Source organism: Balearica regulorum, chromosome 16, assembly GCF_011004875.1.
Source record: "Balearica regulorum gibbericeps isolate bBalReg1 chromosome 16, bBalReg1.pri, whole genome shotgun sequence".
NCBI classification, from domain to species: Eukaryota; Metazoa; Chordata; class Aves; order Gruiformes; family Gruidae; genus Balearica; species Balearica regulorum.
The window spans coordinates 848,453-874,422 of record NC_046199.1 but is presented as its reverse complement, the minus strand read 5'-3'; the positions used below and the strand labels follow the sequence as shown (position 1 = coordinate 874,422).

General features: G+C 45.3%; 1 protein-coding gene across 2 annotated transcripts in view; it reads left to right on the top strand.

The window, feature by feature from the left end:
• The first annotated feature begins 877 nt into the window (after positions 1 to 877).
• NCOA6 (nuclear receptor coactivator 6) overlaps positions 878 to 25,970 on the top strand; it is a 47,735-nt gene continuing 22,642 nt past the window's right edge. For both annotated transcript variants that reach the window (XR_012838040.1, XM_075768746.1), the window contains exons 1-9: positions 878 to 1,022; positions 8,697 to 8,799; positions 14,245 to 14,397; positions 14,501 to 14,775; positions 17,796 to 17,951; positions 18,530 to 18,652; positions 20,092 to 20,220; positions 21,836 to 22,651; positions 25,458 to 25,604. Coding sequence is in view for 1 of the 2 variants with exons in the window: in XM_075768746.1 (XP_075624861.1) it covers positions 14,541 to 14,775; positions 17,796 to 17,951; positions 18,530 to 18,652; positions 20,092 to 20,220; positions 21,836 to 22,651; positions 25,458 to 25,604 (1,606 nt within the window). In the remaining variant the exon portion in view is untranslated. The remainder of the gene's footprint in view (positions 1,023 to 8,696; positions 8,800 to 14,244; positions 14,398 to 14,500; positions 14,776 to 17,795; positions 17,952 to 18,529; positions 18,653 to 20,091; positions 20,221 to 21,835; positions 22,652 to 25,457; positions 25,605 to 25,970) is intronic.

The following is a 25,970-nucleotide window of genomic DNA, read 5'->3' as shown; positions in this document are numbered from 1 at the left end:
CGCGGGAGAACTCAACAGAATTCCCGGGGCTCGGGACCCCCCCGCCAAGCTGCTCCCCACGCACCCCCGCAGCGCCACGGCCCGCGCCGCGCGCAGCTTCCTGTGACGCCTGAAGGCCTGCGCGGCCTGAACCCCCCCCAGGAAATCCTGGTTGCTGCTCCCGGCAGCGGATGCAGCCCCACGGCCGGCCCCGCCCGGCGCCCCTCCCACGCGTGGAGGCTCCCACGAGGCCGGCGCGTGCCTCTCCCGTGGGGTCGTGTGTGTCCGTCCGTCCGTCCCCCCCCCCCCCCCCCCCCCCCCCCCCCCCCCCCGGTGCAGGGACACCCGCCCGTCCGTCCCCGCAGCCGCCGGTGCCGCCGCTCCCCGCGGGAAGGGCTCCTCCTCCCGTGGGCCGGGCAGGGCGGAGGAGACAAGATGTCCCCACGGGAACGACTCCTCCTTTGAGGCGGGGGGCGCGGCCGTTCCCGCTCCACGCGGGGAAGGGGCCCCGCCCTCCCCACGGGGACCGGCACCCCTCCCCGCGTGGGAGGCCGCCGCGCGCGGGTGAGGGCTCAGAGCCCCTCGGAGCGGGGGCGGGACGACGACACGGACACACGACTCCCGGGTGCCAGCCCGGGCCCCGGCCGAGGACGCGACCCGCTCCGCTCCGCTCCGACCCACCCGCGTCCCGGCCCCCCGCGCGGGGGCGCCGCGTCCCCCCCCCCCCCCCCCCGCTCAAGCTCCGCGCGCTCGGACGCAGGCGCGCGCGGGGCGGGCCGGGTCACGTGCCGGGGAGGCGGAGCGGCGCCGGCCTTGCGCGGGGTGTCCCGGGCGTCCCCGGGCCGAGCGCGACCCCCCCCCCACCCCACCCCCCCGCCCCCCCCTCCCCGCCCCGGCGGGCCTCGCGCGCGCCCCCGCTCGCCGAGGCGGTCCCCACCCTCCTGCGCGCGCTCGCGGCGCGGGCGCGGCGGCGGTGGTGGCGGAGGCGGCGGCGGCGGCAGCGGCGGCGCCACCGCGGCCGCCACCAGCGGCGGCAGCGCCAGGTGAGGGCGGGGCGGGTCCTCGGCCGGGCCTCTCCGCCACCCGCGGGGACCCGGCGGCGGCGGCGGGCGTGACAGAGGCGGTGGGGGCGGAAGCGGCGTCCCGCCGGCGGCGGCGCGGGCAGGGAGCAGGCCGGGCCCGCGGTGCGGCGGGGCGCGGGGCGCGGGCCGCAGGCCGGGCGGGAAGGGGCAGCGGGGCCTGGCGGGGCGCGAAGCGCTGCGTGGACCCGGCCCGCCGCCGGCGAAGCGCCCCGCGGGGCCGGGCCGGGATCCGCGGGGCTCCTCGGCGGGAGCCTGTCAGCGAGCTGCGGCGGGGGTAGGGGCGGGGGGGGGGGGCCGCGGCCTGGCCGCCCCGGCGCCGGGTGAGCCCGCTCGGCCGCGGCCTGCAGCCTGCCCCCGCCCCGCCGGGGTGGCCGCTGAACCGGCCCCGTTTCCCCCGGCGCTCGAATCCAAACCCGTTAAACCCTGAAACGGGCCCCGCGCCCTCGGTCGCGGTGGTGGCTCGGCCCCGCGCCCTTCCTCGCTCCTTCCCGGGGCAGGAAAGCGTTCCCGAGCCAGCGGCGGGCGGTCGCGGTGCTGTCAGCCCCGGGAACTTCTTTTTGACTTGGGACGTTGTTTCTGATTTTAGTTCCTCAGCCCTGACCTCACGCGGGCATTGACGTCTTTGTAAGATGTCAGCGAGGATGCGTTGACGTTTCTTCGAACCCAAGCTTTTGTTTGAATTCCTCCGTAACTCCTAAAAGCCGTCAGGGAAAGGTTTCTTAACTTAGTCCCTCAGTTTCATTTCTGCGTTTCCCTACATTTCATCTACTTTTAGAACGTCTCGGAGAACTCGGGGTTCCGATTCCTTCAGCCTTCTTCGGGGAACGGGAAGCAGAGAGCTTTCGTGGCGCTCGCCTCGGCGTGGTTCTGAAAGCTGGCTGCAAATTGGAGCTTTACGAGCTTTGGCTCTTCGTAACCCCTCCGCTTCCGCACAACGCACGTTTGTGCCTCGTTCCCCTAACTGAAAACTCGAGGGAAACTTTTCTCATTTGAATTTTATTAGAGGAAAGACGGTGCCTCTCGTTGGTATTTATAATTATCGTGCGTTGTAGTCTTTCTGGCTGGTTCTTTAGCTAAAGCATGTTTCACTATTTCCCACCTGAGAAAACAACCACAGAGAACAAATTTGTCGTTTTCAGAACAGGTCACCAAGCGTAACGACCACAACTTTTGGATTTAGCAGCTCTTTTCCACTTAGAGCAAGCGTTCCCGGCTTTTCTATGCATCTTGCGGAGAGAGAAACAAAGGTCTGCGGGCACGTATCCAAAATGGCCAGGTCTAGGAGCCACCGGACTAAACGCACGACCTGCAGCGAGACAGCAAGGTGTTTGCTAGAAATTCCTGCGCTCTTCAAATACTCGCTGAGCCACGTGGCTTTCTTTGAAAGTTAACTGGCTTTACCGGGAAATTTTTCACAGGAGTGCGGTATCCTGACTCCCCTATGAGAAAAAATAAAATGAATGCGGGGGAGGCTGTACACAGACCTGATCTTCTGCTGAGAAATGATATTTATTAATATTTTCAACCTACCGAAGGGTTTTCCATCAGGCTTTGGATTTTGGCTGGAAAAACTCCTAGCCGTTCTCTCCCCAAGGGCTGTTCTTCTGTAGGAGTTGGAGGGAGGAGTTGTATACAACAGGCTTCCAACTGATGCAGTAATTTTACACTATTCTAGTAAAAAAAAAAAAAAGGTGCTTCCTTAAAATAAAAAGCAATTGTGTGCGGGGATACCGGAGAAATCCAGCTCCGCCGTGCATCTCTGAACTCCGTGTTAGTGTTGCAGTTTTTCAGTGGCTTAAACACTTGAAAATATGAGTAGAGGTAAATTCTGCTGAACAATTGTAATGCCGCTCTTTGTTTAAGTATGATACTCTCAAAGATAGCATGCCTTTGTAGTAGACGTTAAATATTTCAAACCGATAACTGTTAAACAGATTTACAGTATATTTTTATTTTCTAATACCGTATTGATTGCTTTTGGATGGAAGCTGGAGTTACACCTGAGCTACGCAGACGTGCTAGGTTTGATAGGTTTGCGATGGCAAAGGGTTTGGCGCTGAAGATAGCGAAGAGTTAACGTGGCTGTAATAGTTTGATTGGGAATAGGGAAATTTTACAGGTCACTAGTGTACCTCTGAAGGGCAGCAGGCGTGATGGTGGTGTCTGTTTCAAAATCATGTGGTCTCTATTGAGAAATACAAATGCCGCGGCGTAGAGGGACTACGAGCGAGCAGAACGCCTGCTGGTGCGGAGAGCGTTGAACAGCAAGCCTTAACCCCGTGTATTGCAGAAACTGTGCTCGAGCATAAACTTGTTCCTTAACTCTGGAGTAGAGCAGAAGTGATGGGAGGGAAGGCGTAGGGTTGGGAAAAGTTAAGGGGCAGAAGGAGAAGTAAGCCTAGATGGCGCAGACCTGAGGCAGGGAGGATGCATCGCCAAACTCCACGTGAGATCTTTTCCATCCGTTAGCCGGATGAGCAGCTCACCTTTGCTTAGGGAAGCCACGGATATTTTGTGTTTTGTCATGCCGCTATTAGGAGCTTTGCTGTCCCCTCCAGAGCAGATCACTGATGTTGGAGCGAGTCCAGAGGAGGCCACGAAGCTGATCGGAGGGCTGGAGCACCTCTGCCATGGAGACAGGCTGAGAGAGTTGGGGTTGTTCAGCCTGGAGAAAAGGCGGCTCCGGGGAGATCTAACTGTGGCCTTCCAGTACCTGAAGGGGCCTACAGGAAAGATGGTGAGGGGCTGTTTATCAGGGAGTGTAGTGACAGGACAAGGGGTAAGGGGTTTAAGCTGAAGGAAGGTCCATTTAGATGAGATGTGAGGCAGAAATTCTTCCCCGTGAGGGTGCTGAGGCCCTGGCAGAGGTTGCCCAGAGAAGCTGTGGCTGCCCCTGGCTCCCTGGCAGTGTTCAAGGCCAGGTTGGATGGGGCTTTGGGCAACCTGGGCTAGTGGAGGGTGTCCCTGCCCATGGCAGGGGGTGGGACTGGATGGGCTGGGAGGTCCCTGCCCACCCAAACCAGTCTGGGATTCTATGTTCATCAGCAGGAACCACCCGCTGCAGATGACGGATGTAGTCAGTGTGTTCCTTGTTTATACACATTGATGGCCGGAGGCTTGGCTCAAGTTGGCATGTGAAACTCAGATTGTCTAGTGTCCTGGCTAATCAGAAGGAAGGAAAAAAGTATTTTCAGTGATGCTGCTGGAGTTGAAAGTTCATCTGAGCTTTGGATGACACAGAAGGATAGTAGTGGGAGTTTTCCAGAGGTCCAGGAGCCTGCAGTTTTTCTCAGTCCATTGGCCATTGGGAGTCATTTTCCATCCAGTGTGTCCTCTGTCGTCAGTCGATGCTGTTAAGGGCATCCCACCTGAGCTCTGAGTAGCACCTCAAAAATTGCTATTGTCATTAAAAATAGAAACAAGAAATTAGTTCTGTCACATATGTATTGTGGCCTTGAGGTTGCATCACAGTAAATAACCCATCTTAACGTGTGTGGGGAAAAAGAAAGGCGAGCAGTGCGTGTCAGAGTGTGGCTGGTTTGGGAGCTGGGGTGAAGGAGGGTTCACAGCTCGTGAGAGCCATCGTCGTTTAGGAGCTGAGAGAACAGTTGCCTGCTTCTCCAGCTTGAGTCTTGAAGCATAGCCAGGGGTTTGGATCATCCTTGTGTGAAAATTGAAAAGTACAGGAGATGAATGATGCCTCGTCTGTGTTCATTTGTCGTCACGTAAACCAGCACTTTGGGACAGGAGGTTGCTGATACTGAGTTGCCTGAGCCATACGTTAGGTTTGATATAGGGAACGATCTAGTTATCCCCCCCAAAAGAATCATGCTATTAAATTCTCCAAGTCCTATGCATATATTTTGAATTTTAGAATTTTTATTCTTTCAAGAATCAAATGACCTACCAAGACTGCACAGCTGGTATGAGACTGCGTTTCTCCTCATGGTTTCTGGGTAGTGCTTACAGAGACTGAAGCAGGTGTAAGCCTCCATGTTCCGTATACATGTGCGCAGGCACGCTCTCACGAGCCTCCCTCCTTGCCGGGTGACACAAGGAAAACGTGAGGAGTTATTTCTGCCTGCCTTCCTGATAAATTGGAAGTTTTGGCGTCTGTAATAACATCGTTTTTCCCGGCAGTGAGTGGAGAGCACGTGAGAGATGAGATACGAGGCTCGTAGTGGCAATTCTGATGGGTCTCTCTCCCAGAGAAGTCGAGGAGTTAGCGGTGAGTGTTGGGACTGTGGCTGTAGGAGCTGAACCTGCCGAGGCAAAAACATTGCCAGGTCGTTGGTTTTTTTTTTAGTGAGGCTCAGTTAAGAATAATACTGGACAAGAAATAGTGCCTCATCTTTTGGTTGCAGCATGGGAAGGTGTTCCTTCTAAGGGTTTTTTGGAGTGCTCTTCCCGTCCCTGCAGGAATGCATTGCTCTCTGCTCCTGGTGCATCCTAGTTTTATCCGAAGGTGCAAAGTTGACCCGTGATTACGTGGCTCTTAATAGCAGCAGTGACAATAAATAACACTTTTGAAATTTGATTGTTCCAAAAAGCCAGAGCAGCACAAAGTAAGCTGCAAGTTTTTATACAATCAGGAAACTCCCAGAACAGTCCTGATTTTAACAAAAGCTATACCTACTTCTGTTATGTGCAGATTCTGGGGTTTTGGTCCAGGAAATATCTCCTCCTTAGTGAGTGCCTCGTATGAAAGGAATTAGTTTAAAGCTGTTTGGTTTAGCTTAAAGCTTTTCTTCACACTTTATAACATTTCAGAATTTTAAAAACTTTAGTGAAATTTCCTAGGCTTTTATTACATAAGGAAGAATATTGCAATAAGCAAGAGGTGCAGTTTTCAGTCCAATCTTAGTTCAGGGCTGGTAATCATTAGAATACCTGGGCTGGTTATATCGGCATTTATGAAGCTCTGAGAATTTGGCGAGGCACATCAGCCCAGAAAGGTTTGGCAGCAGTTAAATTCAACTTTAAAGAGCAAGCTTGTCACAACACAAACTATGAATAGATTGCTACTTGAAAAGGAGTTTTCTCATGGCCAAGGCAAGATAAAATGTAGGTTTTTCTCAAGATGCATCTGATTTTAACTAGCATCTCAGTTTACTTGTTGCTGATTGCATTGATGGGTCTGTGTGAAAAGTTCCGTACTGCAAAGCTGTGTCATAGTGTTCCTCTGTTACGAGCGATGGTGTATTTCTTCCAAATGGAAATATCCGTAGCATGTGAAAGTAATAATTCAGGTAATGGGAACGGATTGATCAGATATTACACTGCGTAGACTACAGCTTCCAAGGAAATTGCTGATTCCGAGTTAACTTGGGACTTGGGAAGACTGGCGGCCGCCTTGTGTTGGTGTCTTGGCTGCCAAAAGTGGGAATTTCTACGTGGCTAACTTAGCTGCAGTTGAAACTCGTTCTGGAGTTATCATCTTGCTTTTTAAAGCAACCCTGATGATCTCGGCAGTCAAATTCTGCTGAAATAAAAATTAGTGGCTCAGCTGAGACGTGTCCATTGCAGCTTGGCGTGAGTTGTGGGGTTTCAGCAAACTTTATGAAACTTTAACAAACCAGTGTTCCGCTAAACCCGCTGTCAAAATACATCAAGATATCACTGCAAAAGGTCGTCTGTGTTCTAACAAGCTGTAATTTTCTCCTGGTTGGAAACACTTGGGTTTAGGTTTTGTATGCTGTGGGAGTGCGGCAGAGCAGCTCTGTATCAGCCTGAGCAAATGAAGCCTGCCCTCCCGTACGCTTACTTGGTTTGTTTTCTTGACGTTCGGGAAAGCGTAAGCTCTGGACAAAACTTTCTATAGCTGGAACGCTTCACAGGGCTGTTTTAATGGATTCCTCGGTGTCCGCTGAGGTATGCGTTCGGTCTCTAGGTCTCTATCGGATAACTTACTGTAATGAAAGTTGGAGTTAATGAACCGACGTTGATTAGTTATTTTCTTGAGCCAAATTTGGTATCGTCTCATGCGTACAGCAGCAGTTAATTCTTGTTCTCCCTGTAGCCCGGGCTGACCATCCTCAGTGTCGTACTGGAGCTTGCTAGGGCAGCCCGTCTTTGCCAGTCCTCTCTTGTGTGCACAGACCCTCTCGTACCCTGCACCCGTGGCGAGGGGGGTCACCTTCCCCTCAGAAGGGAGAACTGGAGGAACAGAAAGCCCCTCGGTCCCTTGCACTAAGGAGTTCATGTGATTTTTTCCCTCCAGTTCGCCACCCTTTGGCCAAATATCGACTCTTACCCCTGCCTTGCCAGGTTTGAGTGACTTCTGTCGGCTTTGAGGCCTTTTGAAAACAGCTTTTACTGGGCAAGGAAGGACTGTCCTTTCACGTGAACTCTTAGCATGGCTTTGGGGATAACCAGCCAGTTTGTTACATGACTGAGTTTTAGGCCGTCTAAAATATCCGTGGAACATCCTTTTATAAAAAGGGTAAAAAAAATAGATTTAAAGCAGTATCAGCTATAGAACATGGAAAACTTTTTTAGTTTTGGCTTACACTTAGTAAACAATATTAAAATTGCATATTTCAGATTTTGGTTTTGTTTGTCAGCTTGGTGTCCGGTCATGGTATTTAGGCGGGTTTGCATGTAGCTGGAAACAGCAAAGTTACTGCTTATGATTTAGCTGCTCAGGTCTTCTACTCGGTACTATACTGCTTCTTGAACTACAATGCTTATTTAGAAATACAAGAAGATACCAGAGGTTGAAAAGTGGTAGATGGCTGTGAAAAGTGCTACAAAGCACGTATGATCGGATTTAACGTGAATGCTCTTTGCTTCCCGTCGGGTTGCTGGGCTGGCAGAAGCACAAAGGCCGTGGCACAGTGCTGAGGCTTTTAAAGTGATTTACTTTGTCATCTAGACAGAAGATAGCAAATGTCTGCTTTGTCTTTCTGAGTCCTTTTCCGCTTTCCCGGTTTGGTTTTGGGTAGTCCCCTTCCCCGCTGATGGGCAGGCTGGCATGTAAGCAGAAAATTTGCTTGAAAACCAGCACTGGGATGTTAATATAAATCATCTTGATTTGAGGAGCAGTGGTTTGTTTTCGCTGAAGCCGTTAGCTTTGCTGCTGCGTTTTCACTACCCTGAGAGGTTTAAGCGCAGCTTGATGAGACTCTGAACAGGAGCAGGTTCTGGGGGTGGATTCACCCCACTTTGTTGGCTACTTGCAATGAAAATGTCCATCTGAGGTGGTCGTGTGGGCTTGCGACGTGGTTCTGGAACGAGCTTAGCCTGAGCCAGTTTAGGCACCTGCTTAGGATGAGCTGAAGTACATGCGAGTTGTGCCAGTTTCTCTTTTCTGAAGATGAATTTAATCTAGAAGAGTTAATCTGAAGACTTAAATACGTTATTCTAGATAAAACTTGCCCCGTTTAGAAAAATAAAACGTTATTTCCAGCCAAAGGGAGTATTCAGTGTTTTGTCTATAATGAAAGGTTGATTTTTCCAGATCCTCGGGTTTTGCTGTTAGCATTTGAATATAGCGACATGTGCCTTTTACATTACTAAGGAGAGAGTTGGATTTGGTGCAAGACTGTGTATTAAAAATCAAGGTATACGCTATTGTATTCAGTATTTTTGTTATTTTGCATCACTGTCTGACGAAATGTGATGGTTTCCTTTCAGGATTACGTTTGTGGCAGTTGCTGTTTAACCATGTTTGCCAGTCTGGAATTACCTGAAGACCTGATGCACGCCACAAAATACTGAAGTTGTGGAATTTGTTTTGGTAGGTGAAATAAGCGTATGATGCATTGAATATCTCTTGGTTCTATGTATTCCCCTCCTTGCTGTCCAACTAATAGGCCCTTGCCTCTCACGTGTGTGTGTTTGAAGGGCTGGGCTGTCTCCGGAGCCGACCGTCCTGTCTGCTGTGGGGGGTTACGGGCGTTCGCTGGCAGGTTTGTAGCTGTTCTCACACCTCCCTCCCAAAGAGGACGGCTGAGACACTTTTGTGGTGTTACCCCTCTTTAATGCCAAAGTTTGAAGTTCCAAATTACTGGAACTGCCCTAGCTAAGTTGTTTCATAGGAAATTTTACTGCATGTTTAAGTTTATTTTTAGGTATTCTTCCATATTACAACAGTGATTCTTAACCCTATTTAATCTCCTTGTGTAACAGTATGACGCTTGTCTAGAATTTGTTTAAAAAGTGTTCTTTTTGTGTATTTTTGCCAAAAACAATTACGTCATTTTAATCTTTGTGTCATAGAATGGTTGTGTGTATGTAGGTTTATTCATCGGTCAGATGTAACAAGCTCCAAGATCGCTATGCTAGGCAACAAACTGGTCAAAACAGTTGTAGGAGAATAACACACTGTTAACAAATTTGCAATAAAAACAGTGTTATGATCGGAGTGTTTCTGGGGTTTATAGGTGGTACACTTTAAAAGTATGCCTGCGTGGGTGCGTGTGTGTATATGTTATGTATTAAAAGAAAGACATCTTCTCAGCAGTATTCTGGCAATGCTGAACCTTCTCCATCCCTGTCCTGAAAAACTCAATAAATACCTTTATGTATTTTCTCACTGGCACCTAAAACAAAGGAAATAAGAAAACTTTCAAGTGTATTATTCAATACATGCTTTTTTTTTTTCCTTTTTTTTTTTTTCCCCCCCTATTAAGTTGCTTGAGAACCCTTTTTCAATAAAGGCAGAAGCAAGGAGGGTTCTGTATCCTTTGGAAATTATGTTGCTACTGCTATCAAGGATGACTTATCCTCATTCTCAGTTCTCGATTCCCCAAGGAATTTGATTGTAGTCTTACTTCTGGACTGATTTTTCTTCCTGTTCCCTGTTGCAGCTTTAAATAACTGTTAGTGTGAGGATGAGGACCTTGCCCAGTGCTAACTTCTGCCACCTGCTAGTGAAGGGCATCAGTCCATCCCTCCTTCGGCTCTCACCCTTTCCAATCTTTTGTGTAATTTGGAAGAGTACTTTTTCAGGCGTAGAGCAGGATTTTTAGTGCTTTTTATTTAATTAGGCTTGCTGCATATTTGTTTTGAGAGAGTGCATGTTCTGGTGTGACATCAGTTGTGAAAGTGTTTATTCTGAGTTGCCCGAAATGTATAAACAGCTTGTAAATCAATAGACTGTGTGGCGGAAAACCTGGGACGAGTTATCAGACAAAGCCTTGTGTTAGTTTACTGGCTTTGTGTAGCGCAGTGGCTAGAAGAAAGCAATGCAAGATGTTTCAGGTTCTGTTTAAGAAACAAATTGACAGAACCTTAAGTTTGGATCAGTTGAGCAGATCTTGGGATAAGGATACAAAGCCACTTTTTTTTCCCTTCCTTTGTTTTAACCCCACAGAGCAGCACTTCCATCTGGTGGAGCCTGCTGGCTGGCTTTCCAGTGTTCAGCTGCTCCCCACTTAGTGACAACTGGCTGTTTCAGATTTTGCTCTAATCCCATCTCTCCCAGGGACTGGACAGGGTTTCTGCCCCGTCCCACGGCGCTGGGTTTGTCTTGCAGGCCTCCTTTGACCATCAGATCCCTTGGTGGGGACGGCACGTGGCATGACAAACTGCCGCCTGGGTTCCCCATGGCGTGTGTGGGACGCAGCTGTCCATCTGCCCAGCTCTAGGCTGTGGCAGAGCTGTATCCTGCACAAATTCTTCCTCTGGAGAGGCTCCGACTTGCACGCTTCCGCTGGTGAATTGTTGTATCCGTATGCCAAGTGTACTGGGAGCTCCAGCCCCAGCAGCATGGGGTGTGCCGTGTCCTTCTGTTTGGACTCTCCGGTCTTCGTGGGCTGTCCCCTGCCACCCCCTGCCCCTGTACCATACTGCAGATGCATTTTGGTTATCAGTCCGTTATCTGGCTATTTATCCCCGCCTCTCTTACTTCAGTTACAAATTTTTAATCATCAGACTATACTGAATAAGACTAACTTTATAGTAAACAGACATAACATTTTTAATGCTGCTATAGCCTGTCCCAGGCCAGGTTCGTGGGCATGTGTTTGCCACGTGGTAGCTCTGGACTTGCTCTGAGTTTCCAGAAACAATTGTGTAAGGGGAAATAGTAAATTGGAAATTCTAAAATGACAGGGTGCAAGGGCAGGAGGGAGGCCGTGCATGTTCTTTGAATGGAGGATGATATTCAGAGACCCTTTTGTGCTGCTGTGTGAGCACGGATGCTCGAGTTCAGGAGATGTGCTGTGATTGTGCAGATCAGTTCAGGTGTGGCTCTTCCTCATCAGAGATACTCTGTGCCCCGCTGGGACTTCAGCCACTTTACAGGAATTGTTGAATTGACCTGAGTTTTACCTGTGCGTGCTTACGCTAAAGGCTTTTCGTGTTCACGTGGAAGAGCGTTGAGCGAGGGTACACGCTAATTACGGTCACATGCTGGCTCATGATTTATGGACGTCAACCCTATAACCAGGAGATTACAGAATTTGTTAGGACGAGGGATGCAGCTGGAATTCATTTGTTTCGAGACGCACAGCATGCTGTGCTCTGCCTGGAGAGGAAGATTTCGCAAATCATTACTTCCTCCTGTCATACTTGAGATAAATTATACCTGAGTCTAGAAATGAATTGAACTCCATCTGTTTGAGAGGGAGAGGGGGAAGATGGATGTAGCAGAGATCCTTGAGGAGTGTAATGTGGAAAAAAAAATATGCAAAGGGAGCTGTAGCTACATGTTCTTATCCAGAAAGTAAAATTTAAAGCTCAAGCTTGTTTGGTTTTGTTGTTTTGTTTTTTTTTTCTTTTTTCCTTAACTCGAGCTTTCCCTGCAGTCCTGTGATTTTTCTGAGTCAAATGAAACAGGGCCTGTGGTCCTCTAGGATTTAGCAAACTGCATTTTAATAGTGTTCGTGAAGGGCCATAATTTCAACAAACCCTGTCAGATTTTGGCACAGTGAGGTTGTTGAAATCTGATCTAAGCTGCAGCATTTTCATGAAGTCTTTAAACCACTGTTTGAGCAGTCTGGGAGTCATCTTCTCTTTCACAAAGAAGATGGATGCTTCAGACACTTCCATTCAAAAAAAGATTTGAAATGTTGGTGTTCTTGTAGAGCAATTTTTATTTCTTTGGTGTCAGGGATTGTCAGAAGTACTCGTGTTTCTTGCTGCAGGTGGAACACCCCATCCCCTCCAAGTAATTGTGCTTTTTCAACACTTAAGAACCAGTATATTGAGCTGAGATTTCCTCTCCTTCAAAAACTTAAGATTTTCAGATAAATAATTTTCTATGTATTTTTCTTCAAAATATAGTGCTTATATTTCACTGGATGCTTGCCTCATTCAGTGCACAGGGTGACTGTGCTTGGTTGTTAAAAAGATCATTTGTGTAGGACTCCTGGCTCCCTTCTCCCTGAAGTCTGCAGTGTGTGTGTAATGAATGATGTAGGAATGCAGGGGGAGAAGGAATTCTCTCCTGGCTGGTGTAAAGCCAGCTCAGGTAAGAAAGAGGAAGAAATTCCAAGAATGTCCAAGAAATTATGTGTAAAAATAAATTCAAACAGCTTTTCACAGATGCTTGTTAATTGTCATTCTCATTTTCTGGGCACCTGACATGAAGGTGTAGTTTAACTTAGTGGAGGTGCCAAACACTCAGACCTGTAATTTAGATACAGAGCTGAGCAGTGAGGAGTTTGGGGGGCGGGGGGGGGAAAGATTTAATTGTCTCCGTGTTCACCTGGTAATGAATTTTTTAAATTTTTGTCTCTATTCCCCATCTTCCTAATTTCCATGGTAATAATGAGTAACTTCTGAAAGCACTGTGGGAATAGATCAGTGACTGTGAGACATTTTTACTTACTTTCTGTTGCAGGACTGCGGAAGAGCTTGTGAGACAAAATTAACTTTTTAATTGGAGATTTGAGGCGTATTTGAGAATGAAGGCTTGGTGCTGGCGTATGAACAGAGTAACTGTGTAAAATAGGTGATTATTCATTAATGCTATGTAGCCTGCCTAGTGTGGTGTAGGGTTGTAAGAGAGAAAACCCCCATATTTTGTAAAATCCCAGTAAGTGTGTGTGTAGACCTGACCAAAAGCTGAGGGTGTTTTGTGAGTTCCGACTCCTTGTTTTTTCATTTGTAATATTGTCCCTTCAGCAACATTAGGCGAGCGTGCAAACAACGTAGAGCTCAATCTAAGCTTGTCTAACATAGTTATGGGTTTTTTATTTAAAAAGGCTGTTTTCTGGCAGCTCACCTTTAATCTCAGAGCTGTGCTTTTAATTTGCGTTGGGAACTTGAACCTCAGCCAAAACCCCAATCTGTATCCCGTTCCAGGGTACGTCATCCTGAACTAAACGTTTTGGGTGGGTTGTGCCGAATACCGACGGCTTTGGAGTTACGAGGTCTTGACAATCCTGGCTGTTGAATTGATTTGTTTTTGACAGTGGTGGTCAGGAACAGGTCCCTTTTTTTTTTGGTTTTGATGTCAGCTTTGGCTGTTGGTGTAGATGGTTTTAATCTTTTAGCAATGCTTGCAAAGCATTGAGTGTGAGAATAGAGGTCTCGCCTGGAGGAGTTAGTGCCGTAGCCCTTGTAACGGCTTGCGTTGGAGTGGAAAAAAATGCGTATTTTAACTAAATATTGATATTGTTCACCTAAGATGTAGGGGTAACTTTTATCTTAGGTTGTACTTCTGCACACGTAACAGCTTAGATTACTGTCATAATGTCAAGTAAAATTAATTGCAAAGTCTAGACATTTTATAAAGTAAAAACCATCAGGTGTGTGACTTGCTTTACTGAATTCATTCTTACCCGAGCTCAACAGGGGCACGGGGGGAGTTGTGGGCTAGCACAGGGGGAGCAAATTTCAGGTTGTAATGTGTGTAAGCAGCTGGAAACACCTAAATCTTTACAAACTTTTAGAAAGAAGGCATAGTACGCCTGAGATTTCCCTGGATGTGAGTAAAATATTTGAAAAATGCTAGATTTCTTCTGGTAAATATGTGCTATGGCTTTCCTACTGCTTTGCTGGACAAAGGAGTGCCTATTGCATCTGCAGTCCCTAAAACTAAACTTGGTGGGTGTTCCTCTCTTTCTCTAATTAAACTATTGCTGTGAGTCTTACAATTTCCTGGCAGTCAGGCCCTGCAGAATTGGTACCGGGTGCTTGCTTGGCCTCTGTATGACACGGAGATGAAGGTAATTGATTTTCTTCTTATTTTTTTCCCCTCCCCTACCTTCCTTTCTACCTGACTATCATTTAGGTCAACTGGAATACTCCTTAAGTCACGTGCAGCAGGACTCTGTCAGGAAACCACTTCTCTCTGTTCTAGCGGATGAGCAGCTTGGATACTGCAATGGCCACCGTTTTCAAAGTCGCACAGTTTGTCTCGCAGAACCTAGCATTGGGTCACCAGGTAGGTTTTTCTGTCAGTGATCTTATGTGCCGTTGAAAGCAGTGGTTAATGTCTTTACACACTTACTATTATACTTATTATAACCCTTCTTTTCCCTTCCAAGCATCATCTTAACGTCTGACAGGCTCCCATCATTGGAAACAATGGTTTTGGATGATCTACCTAACTTAAAAGATACGTATGCCTCCTTGTACTCCTCAGCTATGGAAGACTTAGAGGTGGATTTTGATTCAGGACTGGAGGAAGATGAACTGCAACAGGAGGCCGCTCCTGAGGATTCCACGATCTTTCTAGCTTTTAAAGGAAATATAGGTGACAGAGACTTTGAGCAGAAACTAGATATCATATTGAAGAATGTGCCTGGCCTTTTACACATGGGTAATGTACTTTCTTGTCGTTTTTTCAGCTGTCCTTAAAATATTTATTTATGGAGTCAGAGTGCTTGTACAAAGAAATAGATTATATTGGTTTTGAGTGAGTTAGTTTGTAGTGAGATTGATTGGGGTTATTCTTAGTGAATTTGGGAGCTGTTCTTCTCAGAGACACAGAGTACAAGTTTCTGCAGTGGTTTTATTGTTCAAAACTGATGTCATTAGTGAGTTTATTTATTCCTATTCAGTTCTCATGTTTTACTTGGGTTTTTTTCTCTTTCATTTCTCTCCATTACACACCGTTGTGTTATATGAAAGTGAAACCAGGCTTGTCCACTCAGGAGATGTTTTTTACTGGCAAAACCATCCAATTAAAACGACTGCAGTTCATCTGAGAATAGGTTCACTCTCACGTAACTGTGTCAGTTCAAGACGTTACTGCCCCTTTGCTGCTACATTGACCTACACTACCCGATTTATTTTGTTCTGATGAGGGATGTGGAGCGCTCTCACATACCCAGGTCTGGGGACAGCTGTGTAGCTAGCAAGTGAGTGGGAAGAGGCTTTTGGGACAATAACATCTTTTACCAGCACATCTACATCTGGAAAAGACATCTGTCCACTGTCTGAGCATCTTTGCAAAGAGTCTTACAATACGAGATTACTTACAGCTGCTCAGTTACGTAGTCTTGCTCATACAAGTACAACCTTTCTTAATAGACAGCCCTCCCTCAGTGAAGGTGCCGTGTTGTGATGGTTGGGTCAGCGTGCTTGGATCAGTGATGTGTTCCCTCCCCTCTCCCCAGCGATGCCCCTCATCTGGTATTACTTACCAGTCCGGTTAACGGCTTCATTTCTTGCCATTAACATCATTTGCTATAGAAATAGATAAAGCCAGGCAGGTGGCCCTCAGCGCAGCGGCAGGAGCACGTAACCAGGAGAGCTTTGGAGACTGGGACCGCAGCAGTGCTGACCTGACTCAGCATGATGTCATATAGTCTAAAAGCCACGTAATTGCCTGTACACTCCTCTCCTCCCTCTTTCTGCTGGTTGTGACCCAAACTTTTCCTGATAACTATAGGTTGCCACCACAGCACACTGCTCTTCTGTTGCCTGGTCTTTTGAAATCACACTGTACAATGAAGAATCTGCCTTACTTCTTCAGGCAGGCAGTCTTTGTGTTTAAACAAAACTAATTTTCTAGTTTAGGTTTTAAAATGTTCATTGCATTGCTTTTTTTTTTTTTGCCTTTTTTTTTCTTCAATAACGTAAAATGTTTTTTCAGAAAAATAACCTGTGACTTCTGAATAACCCAACTGAATTTCTGTGTCACTTTGTTCTTTTCTGTCCATTTTGTAGTCAGCTGGGTCAGGCATCTGTTGTTGGGGTCCTTGCTGTTATCTCTCGGGGAGATAAAAAAGCTGGGATAAGACAAAAATACTGTGAAGAAATACCACTGTTTTGAGCTGATTTTTATAAACAGTTGGAACTAGATCTAAAACTAACAGAGAATTACTGGTGTAAAAGGATGTGTGTTAATTCCGTAGATGAACTGAGTAGTTTTTGAATGGAAGCAAATTCAATCTGTAGCTGTACGGAGTCGCCTTTGTTATACGGAGGCATCTGCATGCTGGGTTTGTGATAAATATTAATGGCAGGATTAATAAACATGATTCAGACATCAGCTGAGAAAGCAGAAAGCAAATTTTTAAAGTCAGTGTCAAATTAATTTGAAAATTATCCACACGACAACTTATTTAAATTGATTCAGAGCAGAACAGGCTATTCAGAACATTGAGTTGGTAGATAACATTGGGTTAGACTTAGCAGATCTAATGGCTGAAAAATGATAAAACTCAAATAGTGATATCTAGAAATACTGAAACTGACAATGCAATTTTTATATGTGAAATAGTGGAACATTAATAACAGTAAATATAGGACTGTTCAAACCTCCACAAAAGGAGGTTTTAAAACTGTCATGTCATGTCTCCAGCCAAAAACGTGTTTATAGGTAGAAAGAGGATGAAATTAATAATACCGTTACTGTAGCAGCAGAAGGGACTTGGTGAATCAGTTAAGGACAAGAAATTCCTAAATAGGAATGTGTTATTGGCATTCTTAAATGACATGTTTTTCAGAATCACAAAGTCAGCAAACTTGTAGTAAATCTGATGTTACGGTGGAAGAACTGACTGATCAGAATTTGGGCCAATGTTTACTGTTTTCAAAGGGACTTCCATTTCAGAAAGCTAGAAACTGGAAGCTTATACACCTGTATTAGGAATATATTTTTAATGACCCTTAAATACATTGTGGAGCAGTAATTTAGTTAGGTACCACTTAAGATAAAGACATCCAACATGACTGCCCTACCTTTTTTTGCTAATTCCCACCTATTACTTTTAAAACGACCGATCTGCGTAGAAACACTCGTACGTAGAGTAGGTTGTCAGAAAACCTGCAGCTAAATATTTTGCATGACTTTAATATGCTGCTTTTGCAGTGGATGGAACATACCTCTTCAGAAAAACTAAATAATATGGTAGAAATTAATGAAATACCACTAGGGCTCTGTTGGCTCTGGCCTTCAAAAACAACAAAAAAAAGGACGGTTTCACAAGCATTTGTGGGGCAAATATTTCAGGAATGAGGGTTTCGTTCTTGTATTCAGTTTTTTCACACATCCATCTGGTTCCTTAACAGATTTACTAAATCTGGTTTATTAGCTATTTTCTTATCTTTCCAAAGTAGTCTATCCACAGAATAGGCAATTTTTGAGAATATTCTCAAGCGATTGTGTTGGCTGTTGCGTTGGTTATCAATTGGGTAGTTTTTATAAAATACCTGAAGTGGTCTGGCAGTATCAGTCACTGTACATCTGTGCTGGGGAAATCTCCCCTACCTGAGACTAAGCACTGATAATTTCCAAAGCCATTTTTTTGTCAGCTCTGCTTTTTTACCATTCTATCATACGTGTTTGAAAACTGCCTTTGCACTGACTCTGACTGTTTTTTTTCTTCTAAGAATCCAACAAGTTAAAACTGCAGAAGATAGAGCCTTGGAACAGTGTCCGCGTTACCTTCAATATACCCCGTGAAGCTGCTGAGCGGCTGCGAATTCTGGCTCAGAATAATAACCAACAGCTTCGTGACCTGGGAATTCTCTCAGTTCAAATTGAAGGTATTTCACACCTAGTTTGCTTCCAAAGGCATTAAGCTTGAATTTAAGTACTCTCAACAAGCGCCTTTGTGTGCTTGGTCAATGTTGCAAAACTTCTAATTTAGTAATTTGGAGAATGACTTGAGTGGAAAGGTAGCTCAGGACTTTTATTCTTTCAAGAATAAGTTTAATAATAAAAATGATAGCTGAAAGTCCTCTGAGCATCAGGAAACCTCCTGAAAAATGTTTTTTTGAGTGTTAGCTAGCAAAACAAGCCCTAATTTTTTTTTTCCCAAATTGTTTCATATGAGGCTTCCTTAAAAACAAGTTTTCAGTGGATTTCACAATTAAGATATCCATTCTGGACAATTGTCAGGATGGAACCAAGGACATTTAATGCTTGTCATGGTGTTTGTTTTTCTTAAAATTGAAATCCAGAAGATAAGGGTAGTATGATGCGTTACAGTCTTCCTAAAGTGCGCATTATAGGTAAAGTTGGTTCTTCCTTCCTTGACAACTTTTAAATGTCCTTTTGAAAGTGTCTGTATTCTGTTTTTCTGTACGTCATTCAGTTCACCCAAACTGTGCGTTACTTCCAGGGGAAGGTGCTATCAATTTAGCTTTAGCTCAAAACAGAAGCCAAGATGTCCGAATCAACGGGCCCCTGGGAGCAAGCAACTCCGTGCGCATGGAAACAGGGTTTCCCATGCAGGGGGGACAAGGTAAATTCCTTTAGTTTTGTTTGTTCAGCTTTATACACTTTGAAATTTGCTACTAAACTCATGGTAACACCTCACTGATTGTAGCAACTGTTGTTTGCAGAATTATAATTGCCGTTTTAATTAATGTGTGTTCTTGTTTCCGTACTGTCAAACCGCATCCGACATGATGTAAACGGAATAGTTGGCTGCGTTTTGTCCCACAAACACTGGAGTGATTTGGGTGGGGCAGATTGGTTTGTTTTGGGGTTTTTTGAGGTTTTGGTGGTTTGGGTTTTTGTTTTGGTATTTTGGGTTTGGGTTTAGGTTTGGTTTTTTTTTTTTTTTTACATAAAGACAAGTCTGGTATAGTGAATTCACCTTGGCGTGCACAGATAATCACGGTTTTTTGTTTTGCTACCTTTATGAAAATGAGCATAAGCCTTTATTCAGTGTACAATAAGAAGCTATTTTAGATTAAATCCATTATAATTATGGGAAGGACAGGACACTGATATTGTTAGTCTCTCTTTATTTTCTGATAAACTTTTGAGATCCGATCCTAGAGAATTAATTTTCATAGAGAGGTGTAGTTCTATTAAACTACATTTTAGAGCATTGTATATACATAAGTAATTTTTAACTACAAAAGTCAGATTTTATAAAGAATTAAAAGAAAGCTACTATGTAATTTATTTTAATAGTTGAATCATAAGGCAAAATAAATTATTATCTTAGTAAATAGGATTTAAAGCAGTTAAAAATCTGGGAGCATTTAGAGTAAAATGCTTGTGTGTCTGAGGAGAAGGAATAGAAATAACATTTCACCTCTGTGGAAGCCTGATGAAACAGTAGTTAAAACATTGTGCTTAGAAGGAACATAAAATGTCTAAAGATGGGTTTACTTTGAAAGTGGCTACTCTGATCTTCACTGTGAGGCTCATGAGCTTCCCTTCCTGTCTGCAGGTCAAGAATATAAATGTAAACAGTATAAATATAACAATATAACCAACAGGTCTACAACATAAACCATGGTACAAAATAGCAGCCTGTGGAAGTGAAACACTGTTTTTCGCTCTTACTATAAAGTAACTGAGGTGGTGTATCAGATTTTGCAAAACCCTTGGTACATGTGTAACTGATAAAATCTTATTACTTGGTGACTTTAGTGGCAAGTCGGGCTCAAATAATTCAGGAGTCGGGAGTGTTTCCTTCTGTAGCCTCCTTAAAGGTTTGGTGCTAAAGGAAAAGCTTCCGCGTGACCTTGTTTGCTTTATCCCAGAGAATCCAAGTGTTCAGACAGATGTGTGTGTCCTCAGGTTATTTCGGACAAACAATTCTTAAAGTCTAAAGAGATGTTTTATTAACAAATACAATTTTTTTCTTGTAAAAAAAAAAATAATCTAAAATTCTTCTCTATGTAAAAACTGCAGGACTTGATAATTCTTATTTTTATTTTTAAGGTTTAATAAGAATGAGCAATGCTGCGGCTGTCATGATGTCCCAGAGTGGCAATGTGCCCTCCTCTATGGTGGCAAGTGGTGCTAGTGCTGAGCTGCAGCCAAGAACGCCTCGGCCTTCCTCACAGCCAGGTGGTAAAATTTAATTGCAGTACTGACCTGAAAATGTTCTTGAATTTTTATTCTTCAGCACGCAGGCTTGAACGTGTGCTCATAAGAGTACTCCAGAATGGTATTTCCCCTGCCCTTTCCGGGAGTTACTCTTTCTGTGGAACCCTCTCTGCCCCCATTAATCTGGTAAAACTTTTCAAACAATTTGGGCACCTAATAAGTCCCCAGCTCGCTTGGTATTTTGTTCAAGCGCAGCGGTAGTGCTGTTTTTGCAGTAGAACTGTTGTGACTGAGCTTTATGCTTAGATAAAGGTAAGAGAAGGATTGGTGGAATGAGACGGATGTCGCTGGGAGGAAGCCAATGCACCAGTGCTTTTCGGGAGGAGTAGGTAGACTGGAAGTTTAAGGATTGGGTGTGAATAAACATTTATTATTGTTCTTCACAATTCTGCCAGTACAAGATACTTGCATTTTGGGACTACAGAAAAAGAGAAGGGGTTATTACTTGTCCCTCCATAAAATGATGGCAGTACTCGCCAACTTCTGTAGATCTCTGCAGCATTTAGTCTTACAGACAGCATTTTTCATAAATGTTTTAAATATTCTGGGAATATTAATTTAGGATACTACCTTCATTCCTCATTATGCCACTTTTTAACTGGTAGGGATAATAGCTTCAACAAGTGGGTATACGTACAAACTGGAGGTCGAGAGGCTGGAGGGCTGGAGAGGAGCCCCGCGGAAAGAGCTCTGGGGCTCGGGGTGATGGCAAGTGGAACAGGAGCCAGCAGTGGCCCTGGCAGCCCAAGGGCCAGCCGTGCCCTGGGGTGCAGCCAGCACAGCACGGCGAGCCCGTCAAGGGAGGTGCTCGTCCCACTCTCCACCGCCCTGGTGCGGCCCCACCTCGAGTCCTGGGTGCAGGTTCGGGCGCCTCAGTACCCGAAGGACGTCAGACTATTGGAGTGCGTCCAGAGGAGAGCGGCCAAGGTGGGGAAGGGTCTCGAGGGCAAGACTTGCGGGGAGCGGCTGAGGTCACTTGGCTCGTTCAGCTGGGAGAAGAGAAGGCTGAGGGGTGCCCTCATCTTCCTCAAGGGGGGCAGCAGAGGGGAGGTGCTGATCTCCTCTCTGGTGACCAGCGATAGCACACGAGGAGATGGAATGAAGCTGTGTCAGGGGAAGTTCAGGTTGGACATTAGGAAAAGGTTCTTCACTGAGAAGGGTGGTCGGTCCCTGGAACAGGCTCCCCAGGGAAGTGGTCGCAGCGAGGAGCAGGGGGTTAGACTTGATGATCTTTGGGTCCCTTCCAACTTGGGATAGTCTGTGATTCCACAGTTCTGAGTGTGTAGAAGGCTTACGTTAGTCTGTAGCAACAAGCACTGTCGAGCTAGCATGCTTTATTGTAGAGGTTATAAATTGATAAGACCTGGCTCCTCAGGATTCCCAAACATTTTGAAAACTTTTAGACCATTACCTGGTCTCTCTGTTGGAGAAATTGGAACACTGGAGCGTGAATTTTTATGCAGAGTTAAGCAAATGCAAGCAAGCAATTTGCCGTTTCTTGTTTTGGGGTGGGTTTTGTCTACAGTAGGTTATTTTTTTTTTTTTTTTTTTTTACTTTTCTTTGCTATTTTAATAGATACAATGGACCCACTCTTATCTGGGCTAAATATCCAGCAGCAAAATCATCCATCTGGATCTTTAGCTCCCCAGCTCCATTCAATGCAGTCAGTTCCTGTAAACAGGCAGATGAACTCAGCCAACTTTCAGCAGCTACAGCAGCAGACGCAGTTGCAGACGCGTCCTCCCCAGCCACATCAGCAGCCCCAGCAGGGTATTCGACCTTCATTTACTTCACCAGCACAGGTTCCAGTTCCCCCTGGCTGGAACCAGCTTCCTTCTGGAGCACTTCAGCCTCCTCCAACCCAGGGAGCACTGGGTACATTGACAGTAAACCAGGGTTGGAAAAAGGCCCCGTTGCCTGGACAAATGCAGCAGCAACTTCAAGCAAGACCATCTCTAGCAACAGTACAAACTCCTACTCATCCTCCACCTCCATATCCTTTTGGAAGCCAGCAAGCTTCCCAGACTCACTCAAACTTTCCCCAAATGAGCAATCCTGGCCAGTTTACCGCTCCTCAAATGAAAAGCCTTCAGGGAGGGCCCTCTCGGGTTCCTACGCCACTACAACAACCCCACCTGACCAACAAGTCTCCTGCTTCCTCTCCCTCCTCCTTCCAGCAGGGATCTCCTGCATCATCTCCAACAGTTAACCAGCCGCAGCAGCAGATGGGACCAAGGCCTCCCCAGAGTAGCACGCTTCCCCAGGGATTTCAGCAGCCTGTCAGTTCTCCTAGTCGTAACCCTCTGGTGCAGCAGGGGAACGTACCCCCCAACTTCATGGTGATGCAGCAGCAAAACCAAGGTCCACAAGGTTTACACCCTGGTTTAGGAGGTAAGAAGTACTGAGACCTTTTATTTTAAAAAGAAAAGAAACATAAAATGGCTGGAACTAATGTTGCTGTTAGTTTTGAAAAGATCCTTTAACAAACAGAATAAAGGCTTAGATTGAGTGTAAAGTGGGTATGGGCAAATTAGCATCAGCATCGCTTCATTTCTACTACCTACGTCTGTCCTGCAGTGTCACCCTGATGACCTAAGGGTAGACTCTGGGCCACTGCAGGAAGAAGTTGCTGTGTGCAGTTGCTGGTTATGACTGCCAGTCGTCCACTTGACAGTTCTTCCATTGCCTTTTAGCAAGTTCAGGATATTCAGAGATGATGTGGGTGGTTTGGGTTTGTTCTTTTTTTTTTTTTCTTTTGGGGGGGGAATTTTTTTTTTTTTGAGAAAGAGTGAAAGTGTAATAGAACAAATGAACATTTCCTTCCTCTCTTCAGCTTCCTCTGTCACTATTTACATTTTCTACTACAGAAGTGAGGCATTATTTTGCATCTTCCTTTCTAAATTGTGGATGTCTCTTCTTGACCGTGTCTTTACTTGTCATCAGTTTCTTCCCATATTAAAGAGGAAAGAGCTATTACTGCCATTGCCTCTAAAATTAAGAGGTCAAGGGATGTTTTAACTTCACCTTTGGCTGTCTTGTCTTTAGTTTTCTGCCTGGACCTCCGCACTCACATCTTAGTGCTCATAGAATCCTTCTCTAACAGTGGAGGAATTTCATTTGTGAATCCCAAGATCTCTTTTGTGTCCTTGGTGGTTTTTTTTCCCCTTGAACCATTTGTAGTTCTGTGCCAGACTTGTAGCACTTCTCTCTGCTCACTCATTTGTTCATCTTTCTCTTGAATGGCTGCTCTCAGATACCCTTACACAAGCTCTTGCTATTTTCTTTCTGTATTTACAAAATATGAGCCATATTCTTTGTCCACCCGCACACACATATATATTCTAGTTTCTTGCATTCTCATGTTGTATGTCTGAAATCTGTCCAAAAATCTGTAAGGAATACCTGTTTCTTGGTCTGCTGATCTGGACAAGCTTCTTGGTTTCACTGTTGGTACCACAGGTCTTACTGGATTCAGATGAATTTGATTCAGATGAATTGTCTCCGTTTCAAGGTTCTCCTCTTGCAGGCTGTTCTTAGGATCTGCCAGTGCCCTGTACTTGGTATTTCTTGTCTTGTCTCCATCTGGAAGCAGTTGTATATTATTTGTTATAGTCACGTTTCCCTACAGTTTTGCCTCACCAGCTCTATGTCCCATCAGGAGTCATTTCCTCTCTGTATTCTCCTCCCTTTCGAAGTAAACCTACTACAAACAAAACCCTACTTTTTTTGAGTTAAAAGTGACACCCCAAATGAACTATCAAAATACGTTATTTGGACTTGCTGTAGACCGTATTGCTAAAATCAGTAATCCTGCTGTGAGCTATATCCTCAGCTGATTTAAGACAGGATTCTGTTGGTTTCAGCAAAGCTGTGCTGCTTCCACTTGCTGACATTTTTGCCTGGCTTCTGTGCATGTTCATTCCTTGCTGCAATTTATATGTTAATTAAGTTGTAATTATGGATCTTTCAGTTTTTAAGCCATCTTGCTTTTAAAGGTTTGGTGGAAATGAGTACATTCAAACGCTTTCCATTTCACCTAGTTAATTTAGCAAATCAGAATATATAGTGGATTTGGAGTAGACCAAGTTAACGCTTACTTTTTTCCTCTGTTCAAGCATTCCTACGTGCAAAACCTTCCTAAAAGTTTAACAGAACTAAAACTAGAGTCCGGTGATGTGATGTTCAAGAAGTATATGTTCCATATTTGCAGATGTGTCTTATTGTTTGACCTGTAAACTTGATTATCTTGAAATATTAATTACAACCCTAAGACCAGATTAATTAACACAAGCAATACAATTAAGTGTGCAATAAAGCTGTAACTGCAGAAGGAACCAAAGTCAAATTCTGACTGTGCATCGTGGGTCAGAAAAATAAGAGAGGACAGGGTTGCTTCCAGGGCTGTGGTATCGTTATTTGACAGTGGGTTAAAAAGAAGTGGGTTCTGTTAAATCCATTGATGCTGCTGCTCACGTTGGTAGGTAGAGGGAAGGTTTTGCTCTCTGTCCCAGGGCAGTGGTGATGTTTTAATATGTCGAAGGGTGGACATTGCGCCAGATAGGGGCCCGAGAGAATTCCTTGCTCTTGCGGTAGGCGTAGCAGGGTTACCTGGACGAGCAGCCGTGGTGGGCTCTGGACATGCTGTCTCGTGAGGTTACTCAGCCCACTCTGGGTTGAGAAGCTATTTCGAGTGTGCGTACCCACAGCAGCAGTGCAAAGGAGTGCTAAGGAGCATGTACGTGGTGTGTTACGGTGCGGGTCGTTGAGAGGAGCACATCACTGTTAACGAAAGTGCAAGTTGCTTGTGTTTGCATACATGGAGTAAGTTAAGGGCCTGATTAGAGTTGCGATGCAGTAGAGAAGAAAACAGCAAACTGTGTTACTTTAATTTCTGGTTTGTAAAAAGTCAAACATGGACTTTTTGCCTTCTCTGTGGGTAAGTTTTGTACTTAAATTACAGTTTGAACCAAGCCATAGTAGCTTGTTAGGCAGAATTATTGCACAGATAAAAACTATAAATGTCTTCAGTGGGTTTCATATCTTGGCAAAAGACCGCTTTCTGCCTAAACCTGTAACGTGACAATACAAACTCAAAGGTAATCTTCCTGTCACACTCGAATTACAGATTTTCTCTCTCTTTTTTTTTTTTTTCCTTCTTGTTTTCCATACTTACTAATAAGAAAATCCTTGTGTTCAGGAATGCCCAAGCGCCTCCCGCCGGGGTTCCCTGCAGGCCAGGCTAACCAGAACTTCATGCAAGGTCAGGTGCCTTCCACAGCTCCAGGAACACCGGTGAACAGCGGAGCACCGCAGCTGCAAACTAGCCAAAACGTGCAGCACACAGGTCTGTTTGGAATGTGGTGTCCCCCGGTTTGGGTTTTTGGATTTTTTTCTGTAGAAAATTACACCTTTACTTGTGTAACACAGATAGTTAAGAACTTGAATAGAAGTAGCACTGAAATGTGGAGGTTAAGAGTAATAAAGATGTAACACAAAAGGAACTTCTTGTCTGGGAGGGCGGGGGAAAAAGTGTTATTATGTTAGAAGCAGAACAACAAAATAATCTTTTTCTGCTTTGAAAAGATTATTCATTAGTTCCTTTGAAAGCTTTGGAAGTTCACTTACAGACGATCTTGTAAAAATTAAATCTTTAGTTCACAAATGTCTCCATTTAACAATTCGATTATTAGTCTTTTGTTTGGATTACAGA